Here is a 15,486-nt window from a genome sequence, read left to right as displayed (position 1 = left end):
ACAACATGGAGCTTCATGAGGCTTCAGTTAAAACTGACTGCTACACTGAACGTGTTGACAGCAACCATAGCTAACAAAAAAAAAATTTATGTGCAAAACTATAACTACATAATGGACATTACATTGTTTTCTCGCTTTAACTGACAATTAAAGCAAAATACACAAAACAAACGAAAAATTGTGCATAAATGTATTTTTTGATTTTTTTGTATTTTTTTTTTAATTATTGTGCTTTTGTGTTTTTTTTTTATTTTTTTTCGTTGTTATGTCCGATTTAAAAATCATAAAACTCAAAAAAAAAAACGAATTGTAACATCCAATACGGTCGCTATAGACGTGTCGTTATGTCAAATTTTTTTTTCTAAGAAAATGTATGTCGGCCAAACAAATGTTGGAAGTTTGGTCGTTTTATTAGGTTCGTCGTTGTAAGCGACGTTGTTATAAGTGAATTCCACTGTAATTAAAATAATATTAACAATAATAATAATAATAATAATAATAATAATAATAATAATAATAATAATAATAAAAATCATATTAATAATAAAATTATATTAAAAATAATAATAATATTAATAATAATAATAATAACAATAATAATAATAATAATAATAATAATAATAATAATAATAATAATAATAACAATAATAATAATAATAATAATAATAGTAACAATAATAATAATAATATTAATAATAATAATAATAATATTAAAAATTATAATAATAATAATAATAATAATAATAAAAATAACAATAATAATAATAATAATAATAATAATAACAATAACAATAGTATTAATAATAATAACAATAATAACGTCAAAAATATTTTGACAGCTGTTGATATTTAGGAGGAGTATTATGAAATTGATATTTAGGAGGAGTATTATGAAATTGAAATGACGATGACGATGAAGTCGAGTTGCAGGAGGGGTTGAGTTTTAGCAGGTTGTAGGAGTGAGCGCCGGAGTTGTAGCAGGTTCTAAGGGTCGAGTTGTAGCAAGTTCTAAGGTTCCGAGTTGTAGCATGTTCTAAAGGTCGAATTATAGCAGGTTCTAAGGGCGGCCGAGTTGTAGCAGGTTCTAAGGGCCGAGTTGTAGCAGGTTCTAAGAGCCGAGTTGTAGCAGGTTCTAAGAGCCGAGTTGTAGCATGTTCTAAAGGTCGAATTTTCGCAGGTTCTAAGGGCCGAGTTGTAGCAGGTTCTAAGAGCCGAGTTGTAGCAGGTTTTAAGAGCCGGAGGAGGTTCGCGGTAGGTTGTAAGGGTTGGGGCAGTTGAGTTGTAGCAGGTTCCAACAGTGTCGAATTCATAAACAGGTTCTAGGAGAGGGCGGTGGCGGCAGCGGTGGCGGTGGCGGTGGCGGTGGCGGTGGCGAAGAACCGGGTTGTAGCGGCTGCTGTTGAAACCGATTGAAATTTTTTTATTTTAATAAGAATATCCTATGGTTGTCTGATGAAAGCAATTTTTTCCATTATCATAAAAATGTATGAAAATCGTTCTTTTTCGACATGAGTTTTTAAAAATGTAAAATGAAAGCTTTTGAGATAAAAAAAAATTTAAAAAATATTTTTGCGGTTTTTTTCAAGTTTTATAAAAGATAAGAAATTTTATTAAAACTGTATTGCAGAATGAGGGAATTGAAAAAAAAATGATATGATACTATACTATATTATGTCTTCATGAACTTGAAAAATGACGTCAGGAGATATAGTAATAATATGACGTCAGGAGACTCTGTAATAATATGAAATGATATTAATTATGTAAAAATAGCCTAGTATAGGATACGGTTAACCATTATAAATTATCAAAGAATTTGAATGATATTAAATTAAACACGAACTTCAATACAATTACCGAAATATAATTTATAAATAGTACTTTGTTTGAGTGCATCAGTAAAACTACATAAAATTAATTAAGAATTAATTAAAAATTAGTCAGTGAAGGAATTATAAAAATGAAACGTTCAGTTCAAAATAATTTCAAAACTTGCTTAGATTGCAATATTGAAGTATTATGCAAGGATTGGCTGTATCATACTAAAACATTTGCACATAAAAAAAATGCTAAAGAAATTGTGGATGGAGACTTAAAACGTGTGAAGAGCAATTTCAAAGAACGGGTGGAAACTTTCATGTTAGAAAATAATGATGAAAGCAATATTTTACCCGAATCGTTTCTACAAAATTCCAAAGAAAGGATCACCAAATTGTTAAGCAGCATGTTAATAAAACATCGAGCATTTAAATTTAATTTGGAGCTGTTTGCAGAATATGTAAAAATCGAAAAAAGAGGGAATGCTGAAGTTAATTTTGATGATGAATATGATGATGAACTCATAACATCAATAAAATCGTTTAATAGCAAATGTTGCGTATATTACATGAAGCTGAAATATATGAAAGCCATGATAAGATGATGCAGAATATTATAAAAAAGACAGACGAATTTCAAGAACGAGATAGTGGATGGGCGTTAATTAAAATTATACATTTGGAAATTAACGTCAATGAATACAAACCTTTACGTGGTTCACAATATCTACCATTACCGCTATTTATAAAAAATAAAAAAGCATGCATCAACATTATGAATTCAGATGAATATTGCTTTAAATGGAGTGTAGCAGCTGCATTTCATACTGGAAATCACCCTGAAAGAACATCAACGTATAAGATTCGAGATATTAGAGCGGAAAGAATTACATTAGAAAATAATATTTCTTTAAAATTCGATGGGTTAACATTTCCGCTTAAAGTTAGTGATATAAAAATATTTGAAGAATTAAACTCAAATATCAGCATAAATGTTTTTGGATATGAAAAAGTGGAAACCAACGATAATACGTTCTTTCAAATTAGTGGACCGTATTATTGTACAACAGAAAAAAAAGTGCATCATATAAATCTGTTGTTGATAGAAAACGAAGAAAAATCACACTATGTATATATAAAAAATATATCCAGACTAATCGCATCACAAATCAGTAAACATAAAGGAAGTATTTTTTTATGTGAAAATTGCTTGTTACATTTTTATAATGAAGCGGATTTAAAACAACATGAGCCTGAGTGTAACAGAATTGTTACATCAATGCCAAAAAATGAAAACAAGATACTAAAATTCAAAAACTTTGGAAAGAAAATGGTAGTTCCTTTTGCAATTTACGCGGACTTTGAATGCATTCTAGAAAATATCGATACATGCTCACCAGATCCGAAGATATCATCAACGATAGATATCCAACAACATGTTCCGTGCTCTTATGCATACTACATTAAATGCTCATATGATGATAATTTAGATGAATTTCGCATGCAGACTAATCCTGGATGTGAGAATGATTTTGTAAGTAATTTAATTAAAAATGTGAAAAATATAGCTTGTAAGTATTTAGATAGTATAGTTCCAATGAAAAAATTAACAGAATTAGAATTAAAAAAGCATTTAGAAAATAATATTATATTAATGTTAAATTAAAAAAGCATTTAGAAAATGGGAATATTAATGTTATACCTATTAATAAAGAAAATTATATTTCTCTTTCTAAGTGGATTGAATACGAAGAAAATAAATTTGTAGAAATTAGATTTTTAGATTCTTTTAGATTTATGGATACCAGTTTAGAATTATTAGCTTCATACTTATCTGATAGCGATTTATTAACTGTGAGAAAAATGTTTACCGATGTTGAAAATTTTTCTTTGGTCAGACGTAAAGGGATATTTCCATATGAATATCTAAATTCATGGGAAAAATTAAACGATACTACACTACCATCAAAAATTCAATTTAATAATAGTCTATTAGATAGTGTTTACTCAGACGAAGATTATGCTCACGCGGAAAGAGTATGGGAAAAATTTGAATGCAAAAGTTTACGTGATTATTTAGAATTATATTTAAAGATAGATGTGTTGTTATTAACAGATATTTTTCAAAATTTCCGTCAAGTATATCTGAAAATATATTCTTTAGATCCTTGTCAATATTTTACGGCTCCTGGGTTGGCTTGGGACTCTATGTTAAAAACAACAAAAATCGAATTGGAACTGTTAACGGATATCAATATGCATAATTTTATTAAAAGAGGTATAAGAGGCGGTTTAACGCAATGCAGCTTAAGGCATTCTGTTGCTAACAATAAATACTTAGAGAATTACGATGCGAATAAGCCATCACAATATATTATGTATTTAGACGTAAACAATCTTTACGGTCTAGCCCAATCAGAATATCTACCCCATTCAAATTTTAAGTGGTGTAAAAATGTTGATATTGATGTTTCAAATATATCAGATGACTCAGAGATAGGCTATATTTTAGAGGTGGATTTAGAATATCCATCTTCTTTACATGTTTCACATAACGACTTACCGTTCTGTGCAGAAAATAAGCAAAATTCTAATATGAAACAGAAAAAGTTAGTAGCTGATCTGGAGGCAAAAAAAAAATATATCATTCACTATAGAAATTTAAAACACTGTTTAAAACATGGTTTAATTTTAAAGAAAATTTATAGAGTATTAGAATTCAATCAATCTCGCTGGCTAAAGAGCTTTATTGATTTGAATAATTTTCATAGAACCCGAGCTACAAATGATTTTCAAAAAAACTTTTTCAAAAAGCAAAACAATGCTAACTATGGTAAAACCATGGAAAATGTAGACAAAAGAAAGGATGTGAAAATTGTAACTGATTGGGAAAGTAGTGGCCGCCGTTTGGGCGCTCGAGCTTAAATATCCCGATCGAATTTTCACAGTATAGCGCATTTCAATGTATAGGTTCCATTATGATTATATTAAATTAAAGTATAAAGAAGATATTAGTTTAAATTATATGGATACAGATTCATTCATTTACACCATAAAAACGGACGACTTTTATAGTGATATGTTACCTGATATCGATTCTAGATATGATACTTCTGAATATAATTCTACAAATCCGTATAATATTCCCAGAAAAAACAAAAAAGTATTAGGTATGATGAAAGACGAATGCAATGGTCGCATTATAAAGGAATTTTTTTTTTTTTTTTTTTTAGATTTATTTATTAGTTATGATAACTTTTTATAAAACATTCGTTATATGTACATTCAATATACTATTCTATATCAAATCAACTGTAAATAAAATTTATCTATCTGTATAAATTTAACAATTCAAAATTTTATAATAAATTTGAAAATTCAATTACTATATAGAATTAATATATACATAAGAGATCTACTAATTACAGAAATACAAAGAAAGTACATAAAGTTAAGAAATGCAAAAATCAACAGAATTTAATAATACTTTTTTTAAATGTGGCAAAATTGTTTTCATTTTTCACCAGTACTGGTAAAGAGTTAAATAATTTAGTAGCTTTGTATAATAATGTGTTCTGCGAGCTTGATCTTTTGTAAAGTGGCAGTCTGAAATCACCAACGTTTCGCAAATTGTAATTTCCTCCGACGTAGTTCAAATTTCTTTGCAAATATTCAGGTAGTAGACCATATTTAATTTTAAAGATGAACACCAATGCATTAAAATTTAACCTTTGGTTTATATTCATCCACTTCAGTTTTAAAAGCATACTTACAATGCTGGTTCTCTTGTTAACTTTTAAAATGATTCTCATTGCTCTGTTTTGAAGTTTTTGTAATTTGTTCCTCTTTTCTTCACTACATATAAATAGAATAGATGAACAATAGTCTATATGTGGAAGAATTAGACTATTGTACAACATTACAGCACATTTTTCAGATACCGATTTTCTAATCCTCGCCAGGAAACCAATTTTCTTGGATATTTTCCCACGAATGTAGTCTGTATGCTCATCGAACTTCAATTTGTTATCAACAAAAACTCCTAAGTACTTTATACTTTGAACAGATTCTATTTCTACATTATCCACTTTAACCGCAATGTTTCTGTTTCCACCATTTACACACATAACTTTTGTTTTACTGGTGTTCAGCATTAATTTATTCCTACACAGCCACTTATGTAAATTACCCATATCAGAATTTATTTGCTGTTCAATTATATCGGCGTTTTTCCCAACAATATAAGTCAATGTGTCGTCTGCAAACAAACATACTTTTGAATGAATTAACACATTTTGTATGTCATTTATGTATAATAAAAATAAGACTACACCCAAAATAGTTCCTTGAGGAACTCCTAGGTCTAGAAATCTAGCATCAGAATATACATCTTTTAACTTCGTTCTTTGAGATCTGCTACTTAGGTATGATGAGAACCAGCTTAATTCTTTGTTTCGAATCCCATACGACTTTAATTTACTAATCAATATTTCTCTGCTGATGGTTTCAAAAGCCCTTTTCAAGTCTAAAAAAACAGCTACTATCATTTTTCCACTATCAGTTTCCTTTCTCCACTCATTCAAGACCCAAGTCAAAGAAGTTTCCGTAGAGTGCGCTTTTCTAAAACCAGATTGTTCTTTACATAATATTTCATTTCTCTCCAAAAAATTCTCCAACTGATTACACACAACCTTCTCCAAAACTTTTTCAAAGAGTGGCATCATATTTATCGGTCGCATATTATCCGCACTTTTAGCGTTTTTAACTTTGTTTACTGGTACCACCACTGACTCTTTCCAAGCTTCAGGAAATTTACCATCTTCAAACGATTTATTAATTATTTGCACAAGAATTGGAAGAAAAACTTCTTTGCAATCTAATAATATTTTGGAATTGAGGCCATTGAAATCATTTTTATTATTCATTACTTTTATTATATTGAGTAATTCATTAATATTAATTTTCTTGAAAGTAAAGCAATTATTTACCGGAGTAATATTATCAGTGTAGTTCATCATAGGAATCTGTTTATTAATTTTTTTAATACTCTCTATAAAATATTCATTTAAAGAATTTACTATTTCTAATCTGTTACTTATTTTTTTATTATTTATTTCTAATTCAGATATATAATATTCATCTTTCAAGAGTACATATTTCTTTATAGTTCTCCACATTTCTTTGGGATTCCCCACTTTACTTTCAATTTTAGTTTCAATATATTTGTTCTTTGCTTCTTGACATTTTTTTTTATATTCATTTCTAATTTTTGTGTATTGTTTCCAACTATCATGACTTTGTAGCATAGTGTGCCTGCTTCTCAAATGAATCTTATTTAACTTGATGGTATTTAATTCCTCATTGAACCATTCAGCTTTATTATTCCTTACCGTTATAGATTTTCTTAATTTTTGGATTGAGTGTTTGATTGCATTTTCTAAATTTAGAACACAACTATTTAAATCTTCTATGTTTGCTGTGATATTTATATTATTTTCATTTAACGCATTTAAAAATATTTCTTTGTCATATTTTACATATGTTATACGCTCTGGGGTTTTCTTATTAGATTCAATAATTACATTGATGCTTATCATTTCATGGTCCGTGATATTTAGATCCTTATTAATTCTCGCTTCAATTTTTGGGAACTGATTAACTAGAACATAATCTATCAATGTACCCGATACGTTTGTTACTCTAGTGGGTTCATTTATTAATTGTTTTAGCCCATAATCTTTTAGAAGCTGCTCTATTTGTCTTTTTGCAGCACTATTACACAAATAATCCAAATTGAAATCACCCGCAATACAATAATTTTCAGCAAAGTTCATGTTATTTTCTAAGTAATTTGTTAATTCTACAATAAAGTCATTGTAACACATTACATTCGATCTATATAAAGCTAGTACATTCAAACTTTTCCTATCTATTATTAGCTTAATGCTTAGAATCCATAGTTTATTATTAATTGCTATTTTTTTAATTTCTACTGCCTTTATTTTCTTTGATACATAAATTGAAACACCACCTGTGTGCCTGGAGTTAGAAAAACAATGCAAATCATTGAAGCCTTTAATTTTGAATTGATTTATTTGCATACTTCCTACATTCATATCTTCCGTAATATGGGTCTCACTTAAAATTACGAAATCGGACTTGCATTTGCACACCAGCTCTTCTAACGCAGCGAAGTTAGATGTTAATCCTTGGATATTCAAGTATACTCCATTTATCATATCTTCAGCTCTATATTTTGATTGCTATAAAAACATTCTTTTCCTTTCGACTTCAATTTTCCTACATAATGTAGGACAACTTCTATCAAAAACCTTGTGATCTACCTCTACTTCAATTTTTAAATTCTGCCTAGTCCTTATACAATTGATACATTTATAGGTATCACTCTTACAATTTGTCACTAAGTGATCACCTCCGCATTTCAAACAAACAACTCCTAGTATTTTGCAGTTTTGTTTATTATGGCCGAATGCTAAACATTTGAAGCATCTCCTTACATCAAAATTTTCATAGATCCTACATCTATCCCAACTAATTCTTAATTTACCTATATCTAACAGATTTTTGTAATCATCTACGTGAAACTCTATTATAGCTTTGAAACTATTATTTGATTTATACGATCGTATAAACCTAACATCTTGTGTATGCTTTATATCATTTTGCTTATTAATAAATTCAATCAACTTTTCTTTACTATGCTCTTCTGACATTCCTACTACTAAGATTTTAGGTTTTTTCTCTTTTGGTAACATTATTTCATAATTTTCTTTTAAATTTTTTTCCGCTTCAATTTTAACTTTTTCAGCCATCTCCGCATTATCACAAACAATCGATATTGCCCCATCCCTATTTTTAGCTAAACCACCAACTTTCAAGTTTACTGGGTTTATTTGTTTTTTGACAACCTGTTTAGTTATTTCTGAAGTCTGTGACGTTTTAGGTTTAATGACAACTACCGGTTTTTTTTTTTTTATAATGTCGGCATAAGTTTTTTTTCCTTCTTTGTTTACATTACGAATACTTTCATTAACCACGGATTTAAAATTATTTAAAAGTTCATCGTTTAAATTTTTACTTGCCTGTAATTCTTGACAGACCTTCTCGCTCTGGGTCTTAAAATTATCAGTGAGCTTCAGCATATTTTTAACTTCTCTGACACTAGCTTCACACACTTCTTGGGATCTTTTCATTTCTTCGACTCTGCTTATGTATCTACTTTCAATAGCTTCCAATAAATTTTTTATCTCCATTTCATTGGTTTTTAATGAAAATTCAAATTCGTTTTTGTATTGAATCAAATATTGATTATTTTTAACAACAGCATCCTGGATATCTTTGAGCACCAGATCAACATTGTGGATATAAAGAATACAGTCATCGCATACAAACTTGATATTTTTCTTCGTATCCAATATACCAATGGTATGCTGATCAAGTCCAGCACACTTTTTTTCGTGGTAGATTTTGCCGCAAACGCCCGCGCATCTAATTCCACTTTCCCCTCTAATAGGATTTTTACATTGGCGGCATTCAGCCATTATTTACTAGGAAAATCTTATAAGTAAGTATGTTCATTAAGATAGCAGGATACTTAACGGCTCCTAATATTTTTTTTTCTATTACCGCCAAGTAGGATTAATTTTTTAATAAAATTTATTATAAAACTCGCCAATCTATGTGATACAATCAAGCAAAAATAGGCAAATTCCAGCAGAATATTTGAATTTACCAAATTGCTCAATTCAAAATCAATAATACTTTATTAGTATATAAAAAAATTATTATTTTCAAGAGCTCAAAAAAATACGTCCGTATAGTACAACTAATCGTTTTTCAATGTGGTTTAAGAGAATTCATAGGTTTTGGAATTCATAGGTTTAAGAGCAAAAATGTATTCAGTTGATATTGAAAATAAAAAATCTATATCTAAAGCAAAAGGTGTAAAAAAATGTGTAGTAAAAAAATTTACAATAGATAATTATAGAGATTGTTTGTATAAAAAACAAATATTAGTTAGAAAAATGTTAAATTTTAGAAGTAAGTCTCATACATTATATACACAAAATTTGAATAAAATATCTTTAAGTTATTTAGATGATAAGAGATTTATAAAAGATGATAACGTGCATACTCTAGCTTGGGGGCACTTTTCTATAGAAGAATAAATTTTGCTATATAATAATGACAAGTCTGAAAAAAATAAATAAATAAATAATAACTTCAGAAATTTTATTTTTTATTCATTTCGAATTTTAATATAATTTCTGAAATTTTATAAAATTTTGTAATAAAACATAAATTAGATCTAAAATATATAATTGAATTGAAAATATATAATATAAAGAAAAACAATTTTATTTTTTCTAATTTATAAAATATATAAACATATCTTAAATAGGTTTAATTTTCGGATACATCCAAGTAAATCCGCCTTTGTAAAGCCAAGGTCCACTATCAGGATGTAGCATTATTTCTTGAATTGTTAATCCTCCCTTCTTATCGATGTCGTCCCAACCACTAAATTTTAAATTATGCCAGTCAGCGTTAAATTTTATATAATACTCAAAATTAAAGTTCTTTGAGTTGAACCAAGCTGCCAGAGCTTGTGCTTTCAGCGATTTTGGATCCATTTTTTATAATTTTTAATTGTTTTATAATTTTGAAATTATCTAAATATGTTTTCAAAATCTGAATTCAATATGATGGGGTTTTTTTAATATCATGCAGTATTAAATATATGATATTACTGTAAAATTGAAATTATATAGAAAAATTCGGTACTAAAAAACCGCATACATCCTCCATTTCTTTGACCTTGTTGCTATTTGAGCTTGTTGCTATTTTAGACCTGATATATTAAAACCTCAGATATCTCTTTAAAATTTTAAAACTTAAGTATTATTACCGATAGAAAAATGAAGTAAACATAAATTATTACGCAATTTTATCTTCGTTTCGTAGTAAATTCTAATTCTAATTCTTAAGAACCTTAAAAATAATTACGATAATATTAAAGTTATGTTAAATTTTCGGTAACATAAAACCGCATACATCCTCTTAACAATTTTATTTCTCCTATAAATTCGGAAATAATTAGAAAAATTATGTCAGTATTAAGCAGAAAATTAAAGTAATTTTAATACAAAAATTAAAGTAATATTTTATACAATGGCGAAAAGGATCAGAATGAGATCTCCAAGCGAGAGCAGCGATGACAGCACCGACTTAGTAGAACTTGTTCAGGACTTGAACAAAATTAAACCATATACATCTTTCAGCACCCTAGAACATGGGCAAAAATTTAAGATTCTGTCTTTAGAAAGACAAAAATCATCTTATAAAGACGCCGCGGGGCAGAAAAAAGATACGGTAAAAATTGAAACAGAAGATTTTTTGACTTACATGCCAACATTTTATGCGAATAAACATTCGCATAAAAAAATAAATCAAATTAATAAAAAAATCCTAAATCAAGAAATTATTTATGGATTTAAAATAATTAAATGTAAAGATAAATTTTTCGAGGTCATTTTTGATCTCGAAAAAACAAAAAATTTTTAAAAAAATAAAATAAAACTAAAATAAAAATAAACAAATATTTTTTATTATTTTTTTCTGCATGTTATTTCAGGTTTTTTTCTGCATGTTATTTCAGGAGTTTTTTTTTGCATGTGATTTCAGGTTTTTTATCTTATTTCAGATTTTATTTTCTTTTTGCAGGCTTATCTCTCTGAAATCCCTAACAAACTTGTTCTTAAAAAAATCTTTTATACGAAAAGAGTAAAAGGGAATAAAAAAATATTTTTTTTCTTTTTTTAAATTATCTAACTTTCTATGATAATTTCAATATTACTCATATAAATGTGTGAGAGGGGATATCTGAAAACTATGCATTATCAAAGAATTCTCATAACAGTGGCGCTATTGAGGGGGAAAAAAAATACAATTTTTTTATTTTAAAGCTTTTTAATATTTTTAGAAATATGTTTTATATAAAAATTGAAAACATAATTTTATATAATGAGTGTTTTATATAATATATTAATTAATTAATTACATAATTAATATCATTTATTTTTCTTTTCACCGGTATCTTTCCGGTATTGTTGTTTTATTTCCTCTTTCCATCTTCTTGTCGAATCCGTAGATGTGTTCTGCAATTTGGTGTAATCTTTGGTTTTTTTATCCATATTGATTTTGTTTTTTTGATATTGAAAGTCGTAAATAAAATAACTGAATTTTTGTCGTTCTCATTTCTTAAATACTATAAAATTGCTTAGATTAACAGTTTTATTAAGTAGACATTTCAAGAGCGCAAATACCAATATGCTTATAAGAACATTTTTTTGAATAATAAATATGCTGATTTTTCAATTTTTTTAAACTTGTTGAATCATGTTTGGACCCCAAATCATATGTATTACTATGCTTTAAAATATTATTAATCCAATTCTTCACCCTTCACATATATGATTGTATTATTTTTATTTATATAAATCTTTAAAAAATTGATGACATCACAAAAATGCGTTTGACCATCCGACCATCGAAATCCATGATGTTTTTTTGTTAACCAATTATTTATATTCTTAGTTTTAGATGTAAGTATATGATAACCATATGCAGGTTTTATAATAAAATGCTGTATTTCATCATTTGATGAAAGAATAGCAATTTCTTTTAATATGAAGTTATTATTGTTATCTTTAAAGCATTGTACATCGATTATAACGTAATCCATTTTTATTCTTTTTACTTTATTAAACGATTTTATTAACTTCACCGGTCAAAGGTGTGAATTCTACTAATCTATCGTGCAGCATAAGACAATAAGCCGTTGTTTTATCGGGTATTGCAGTTGAACTTTTCATTTCAATTCGAACATCAACCGGTCCCATTTTTAGATTTTCATTTTGATAACGAGTATCTACTATCAAAATCATAGCTTTTTCTTTAAATTCCTTTAATGTTAATAAAGCTTCAGATATAGGGTAATTGTAATAACTACTTCGAAACCTTGTGTACTCATCATAGGCAATACCGTAACGATTTCTTTCAAAAAATAAATTCATGTCTTCATACGGATAGCATTCTGAATTTTGGTAAACTTTTATATCAGTTATATTACAATGATCAAATTTTGATGGATCCTTCGTTACTTGGTCAAGTTTATCTGTTTGCAGAGCAAAAATAATGTAACGTGGTTTTTCCAATTGAGTTGTTGTTTTTACATTCCAAATATGATGATTACTATTTTGTGGTAACGATGGATATTCATACAATTCCCAATTTCTGAAAGCTAGCATTATTTTTGCATTATTTGTAATATTCCTATACAGGTTCAATTTCAGCGTATCAGTTAAATTGATGTGCTGTACTCTCCATTGCACTTTGGTCAGTTGAATTTTCGGTTTCTCATTGACATCAGAGCAAGGAAAGGAATTATCATCAGATCTTGAACGTGTTAAAATTATTTCATGTTTTGCATTCGGCACAATATTTTTGTAGTCCTCCGCAAATCCTAAAAGTCTTCTTAACGGAATACAATAATTAAAAAATAAAGTTTGTGGTTGAATTGGTTGTTCAGGTGACCAGCTACCATTAATAAGTGCTTGACTCTCATTTTTGTTTAATGAAATGTAATTTTTTAAGCATGATGTTATACCCACATTTCTATTGTTATCAATTTCTTTCCCATTTAACTCATACCGTATCTCATCAAATAAAAATGCAATAGCATTATTTATAAGTTTTGTTTTAGTTGTTTCACTGCCATCAGCTCTTTTAATAGTACCTTCAATATAAAGTAAACTGGTAGAAGGTAAAATGTTTAAATTTTGATTTTGTATCTGTATGCGTATAATATCGCTTTTATTAAATGAATTCAAAAATGGTGAATATGTATGCCAGTGCGCACTTGTTGTACTCTCATCGATTGCAGGATTTAAAAATAGATTATCCATTTTAGTATTTCTTCAACTTGTAACCGATCGATTTTAAATATTCTTTATTGTATACTGTTAGTGTACGCTTAATATTAGTTAATTTTAATGTTTGTCTGCCTGGTGATTGCGCTCTGCTCTGCTTTAACACTGATGTGCTATTAAATGATGGAAAATTGGCAATGTTATTATATAGTATCATATTGCTGGTATCTCAGGTGTAATCGTACTGTTATAGTTTCACCTTGAAAATTAATTAAATTGTTATTCTGATCAACTAGTTTTACAGTTATTGAACTGATTCGATTGGTTGCTACAGGTAAATAGATAAGATTTTTAGGAACTTCAATGATTTTATAGCCAGGAGCAACTGCAATGGAAAATTCATGAAGAATATGTGCTTCCTGATTATTAATGTATGTCCCTTGTATAATATTACATTCAACTCGTATAATATTTATTTTATTTATATCAACAGGTGCATCTGATGAATGCCATATATTTACTTTTAGCACTCTTTTACCAAAACCTAACAATCCTCCAATTGTATCTTCTTGTGTGAAATCGATATCTTTTTCTGAATAAATCTCACATTTTAAGGTATTATTATTAGGTAGTATTATAAGTTTCTGTTTTTCCACTTTTGTATCATATATTTCCAACTTTTTCTTAAGAAATTTTTCGATATCTTCAATTTCATAAGAACCTGTAGGAATATGAATAACCTTATCATCATAAATAAATTTATTATTTCCCTCATCAATATTTGGTATAGAGTTATATGTTTGAAAATCGACTAATGCACAAATATATTGCCCACTCAACTCTATAGCGGGGAAATATTCAGCTGTTAAAACAGAAGAGTTACCTGTTAAAGTTAATGTTACTGACATGACTCTTCTCTAATCAATAAAACAAAGATGAATATGCAGTATCCTTATATGACATTTATCATATGCATTCTCTAATTAATTAATTAAATAAAAACTATTCATATACATAAATCATATAACTCATGTTAATAGAAAAAAAATTAAAAACATATGTTAAAATAATAGTAACCTTGAACTTTATGTAAATGTTACACTATGAGTATTTTTTTTTTTTTTGATTATAGTAAAAAGAAATTTAAAACTATACATTATCAAAGAATTCTCATATCAGTGGCGCTAAAAAACGAAAAAAGAATTTTTATAATACATAAATATTAAAAAAAATGTTTTTATTTTTGTTATTATCTTTATTGTTTTTCTACTTTCTATAATATTCTGTATTTATTAAGAAATTCAAACATAAATGACCGCAATCATATGTATCAAATTTTTGATATATGTTGTAGTTAAATGAAATTTTATCACCTAAGTATTTTATTACTTCTTTAGGTGGTTGTAAATTCCCGAAACTATCAAAATATTTAATATCATTTAAATTCTTATAATATGCTACCCAATGAGTTCCATCACCGATAGAATCATCCAAATTTATGATGCCACACTCACGCTTCCATGGTTTAGTTTTAGGAAGATAATCTCTCATAAAAACTCCACGAAAATAATGCAAATACTTTCTTCCAAAATGATTTATATCTACATCAGTTAGAGCTCTTTTAGGTAGCAAGCTTATCGGTTTTTTGGTGTTAAATATAATCCAAGTCCTTGCTTATATGGTTTTAAGTGCAATGCTCTTTCACTTAAAGCAATAGC

General features: G+C 27.8%; 4 protein-coding genes across 4 annotated transcripts in view; 2 read left to right on the top strand and 2 right to left on the bottom strand.

Moving 5' to 3' along the window:
- LOC129616513 (uncharacterized protein DDB_G0292186-like) overlaps positions 1-2,422 on the top strand; it is a gene marked incomplete at its 5' end in the record, with an annotated part of 3,577 nt that extends 1,155 nt beyond the window's left edge. Inside the window, 2 exons of the mRNA XM_055532168.1 lie at positions 1,317-1,383; positions 2,001-2,422. Of these exons, the coding sequence (XP_055388143.1) occupies positions 1,317-1,383; positions 2,001-2,422 (489 nt within the window). The remainder of the gene's footprint in view (positions 1-1,316; positions 1,384-2,000) is intronic.
- On the top strand, positions 2,419-4,742 carry LOC129616512 (uncharacterized). Its single transcript, XM_055532166.1, has 3 exons — positions 2,419-3,004; positions 3,050-3,351; positions 3,489-4,742. Exons 1-3 carry the CDS (start codon positions 2,419-2,421, stop codon positions 4,740-4,742), a joined length of 2,142 nt encoding a protein of 713 aa, XP_055388141.1.
- A 687-nt stretch (positions 4,743-5,429) lies between these two features.
- LOC129616511 (uncharacterized) lies at positions 5,430-9,091 on the bottom strand. The gene is made up of 7 exons (XM_055532165.1): positions 8,857-9,091; positions 8,639-8,793; positions 7,921-8,080; positions 7,366-7,677; positions 6,913-7,293; positions 5,591-6,693; positions 5,430-5,477 (listed from the first exon to the last, which is right to left on the bottom strand). The coding sequence occupies exons 1-7, from the start codon at positions 9,089-9,091 to the stop codon at positions 5,430-5,432; spliced, it is 2,394 nt and encodes a 797-aa protein (XP_055388140.1).
- Positions 9,092-12,601: 3,510 nt separating this feature from the next.
- On the bottom strand, positions 12,602-13,804 carry LOC129616510 (uncharacterized). The gene has a single exon (XM_055532164.1). It carries the CDS (start codon positions 13,802-13,804, stop codon positions 12,602-12,604), a length of 1,203 nt encoding a protein of 400 aa, XP_055388139.1.
- Positions 13,805-15,486: the final 1,682 nt, after the last annotated feature.

The sequence above is a fragment of the Condylostylus longicornis genome, unplaced genomic scaffold, assembly GCF_029603195.1.
Source record: "Condylostylus longicornis isolate FDR11 unplaced genomic scaffold, ASM2960319v2 ptg000233l, whole genome shotgun sequence".
NCBI classification, from domain to species: domain Eukaryota; kingdom Metazoa; phylum Arthropoda; class Insecta; order Diptera; family Dolichopodidae; genus Condylostylus; species Condylostylus longicornis.
This window is presented reverse-complemented; position numbering and strand designations above follow the sequence as displayed.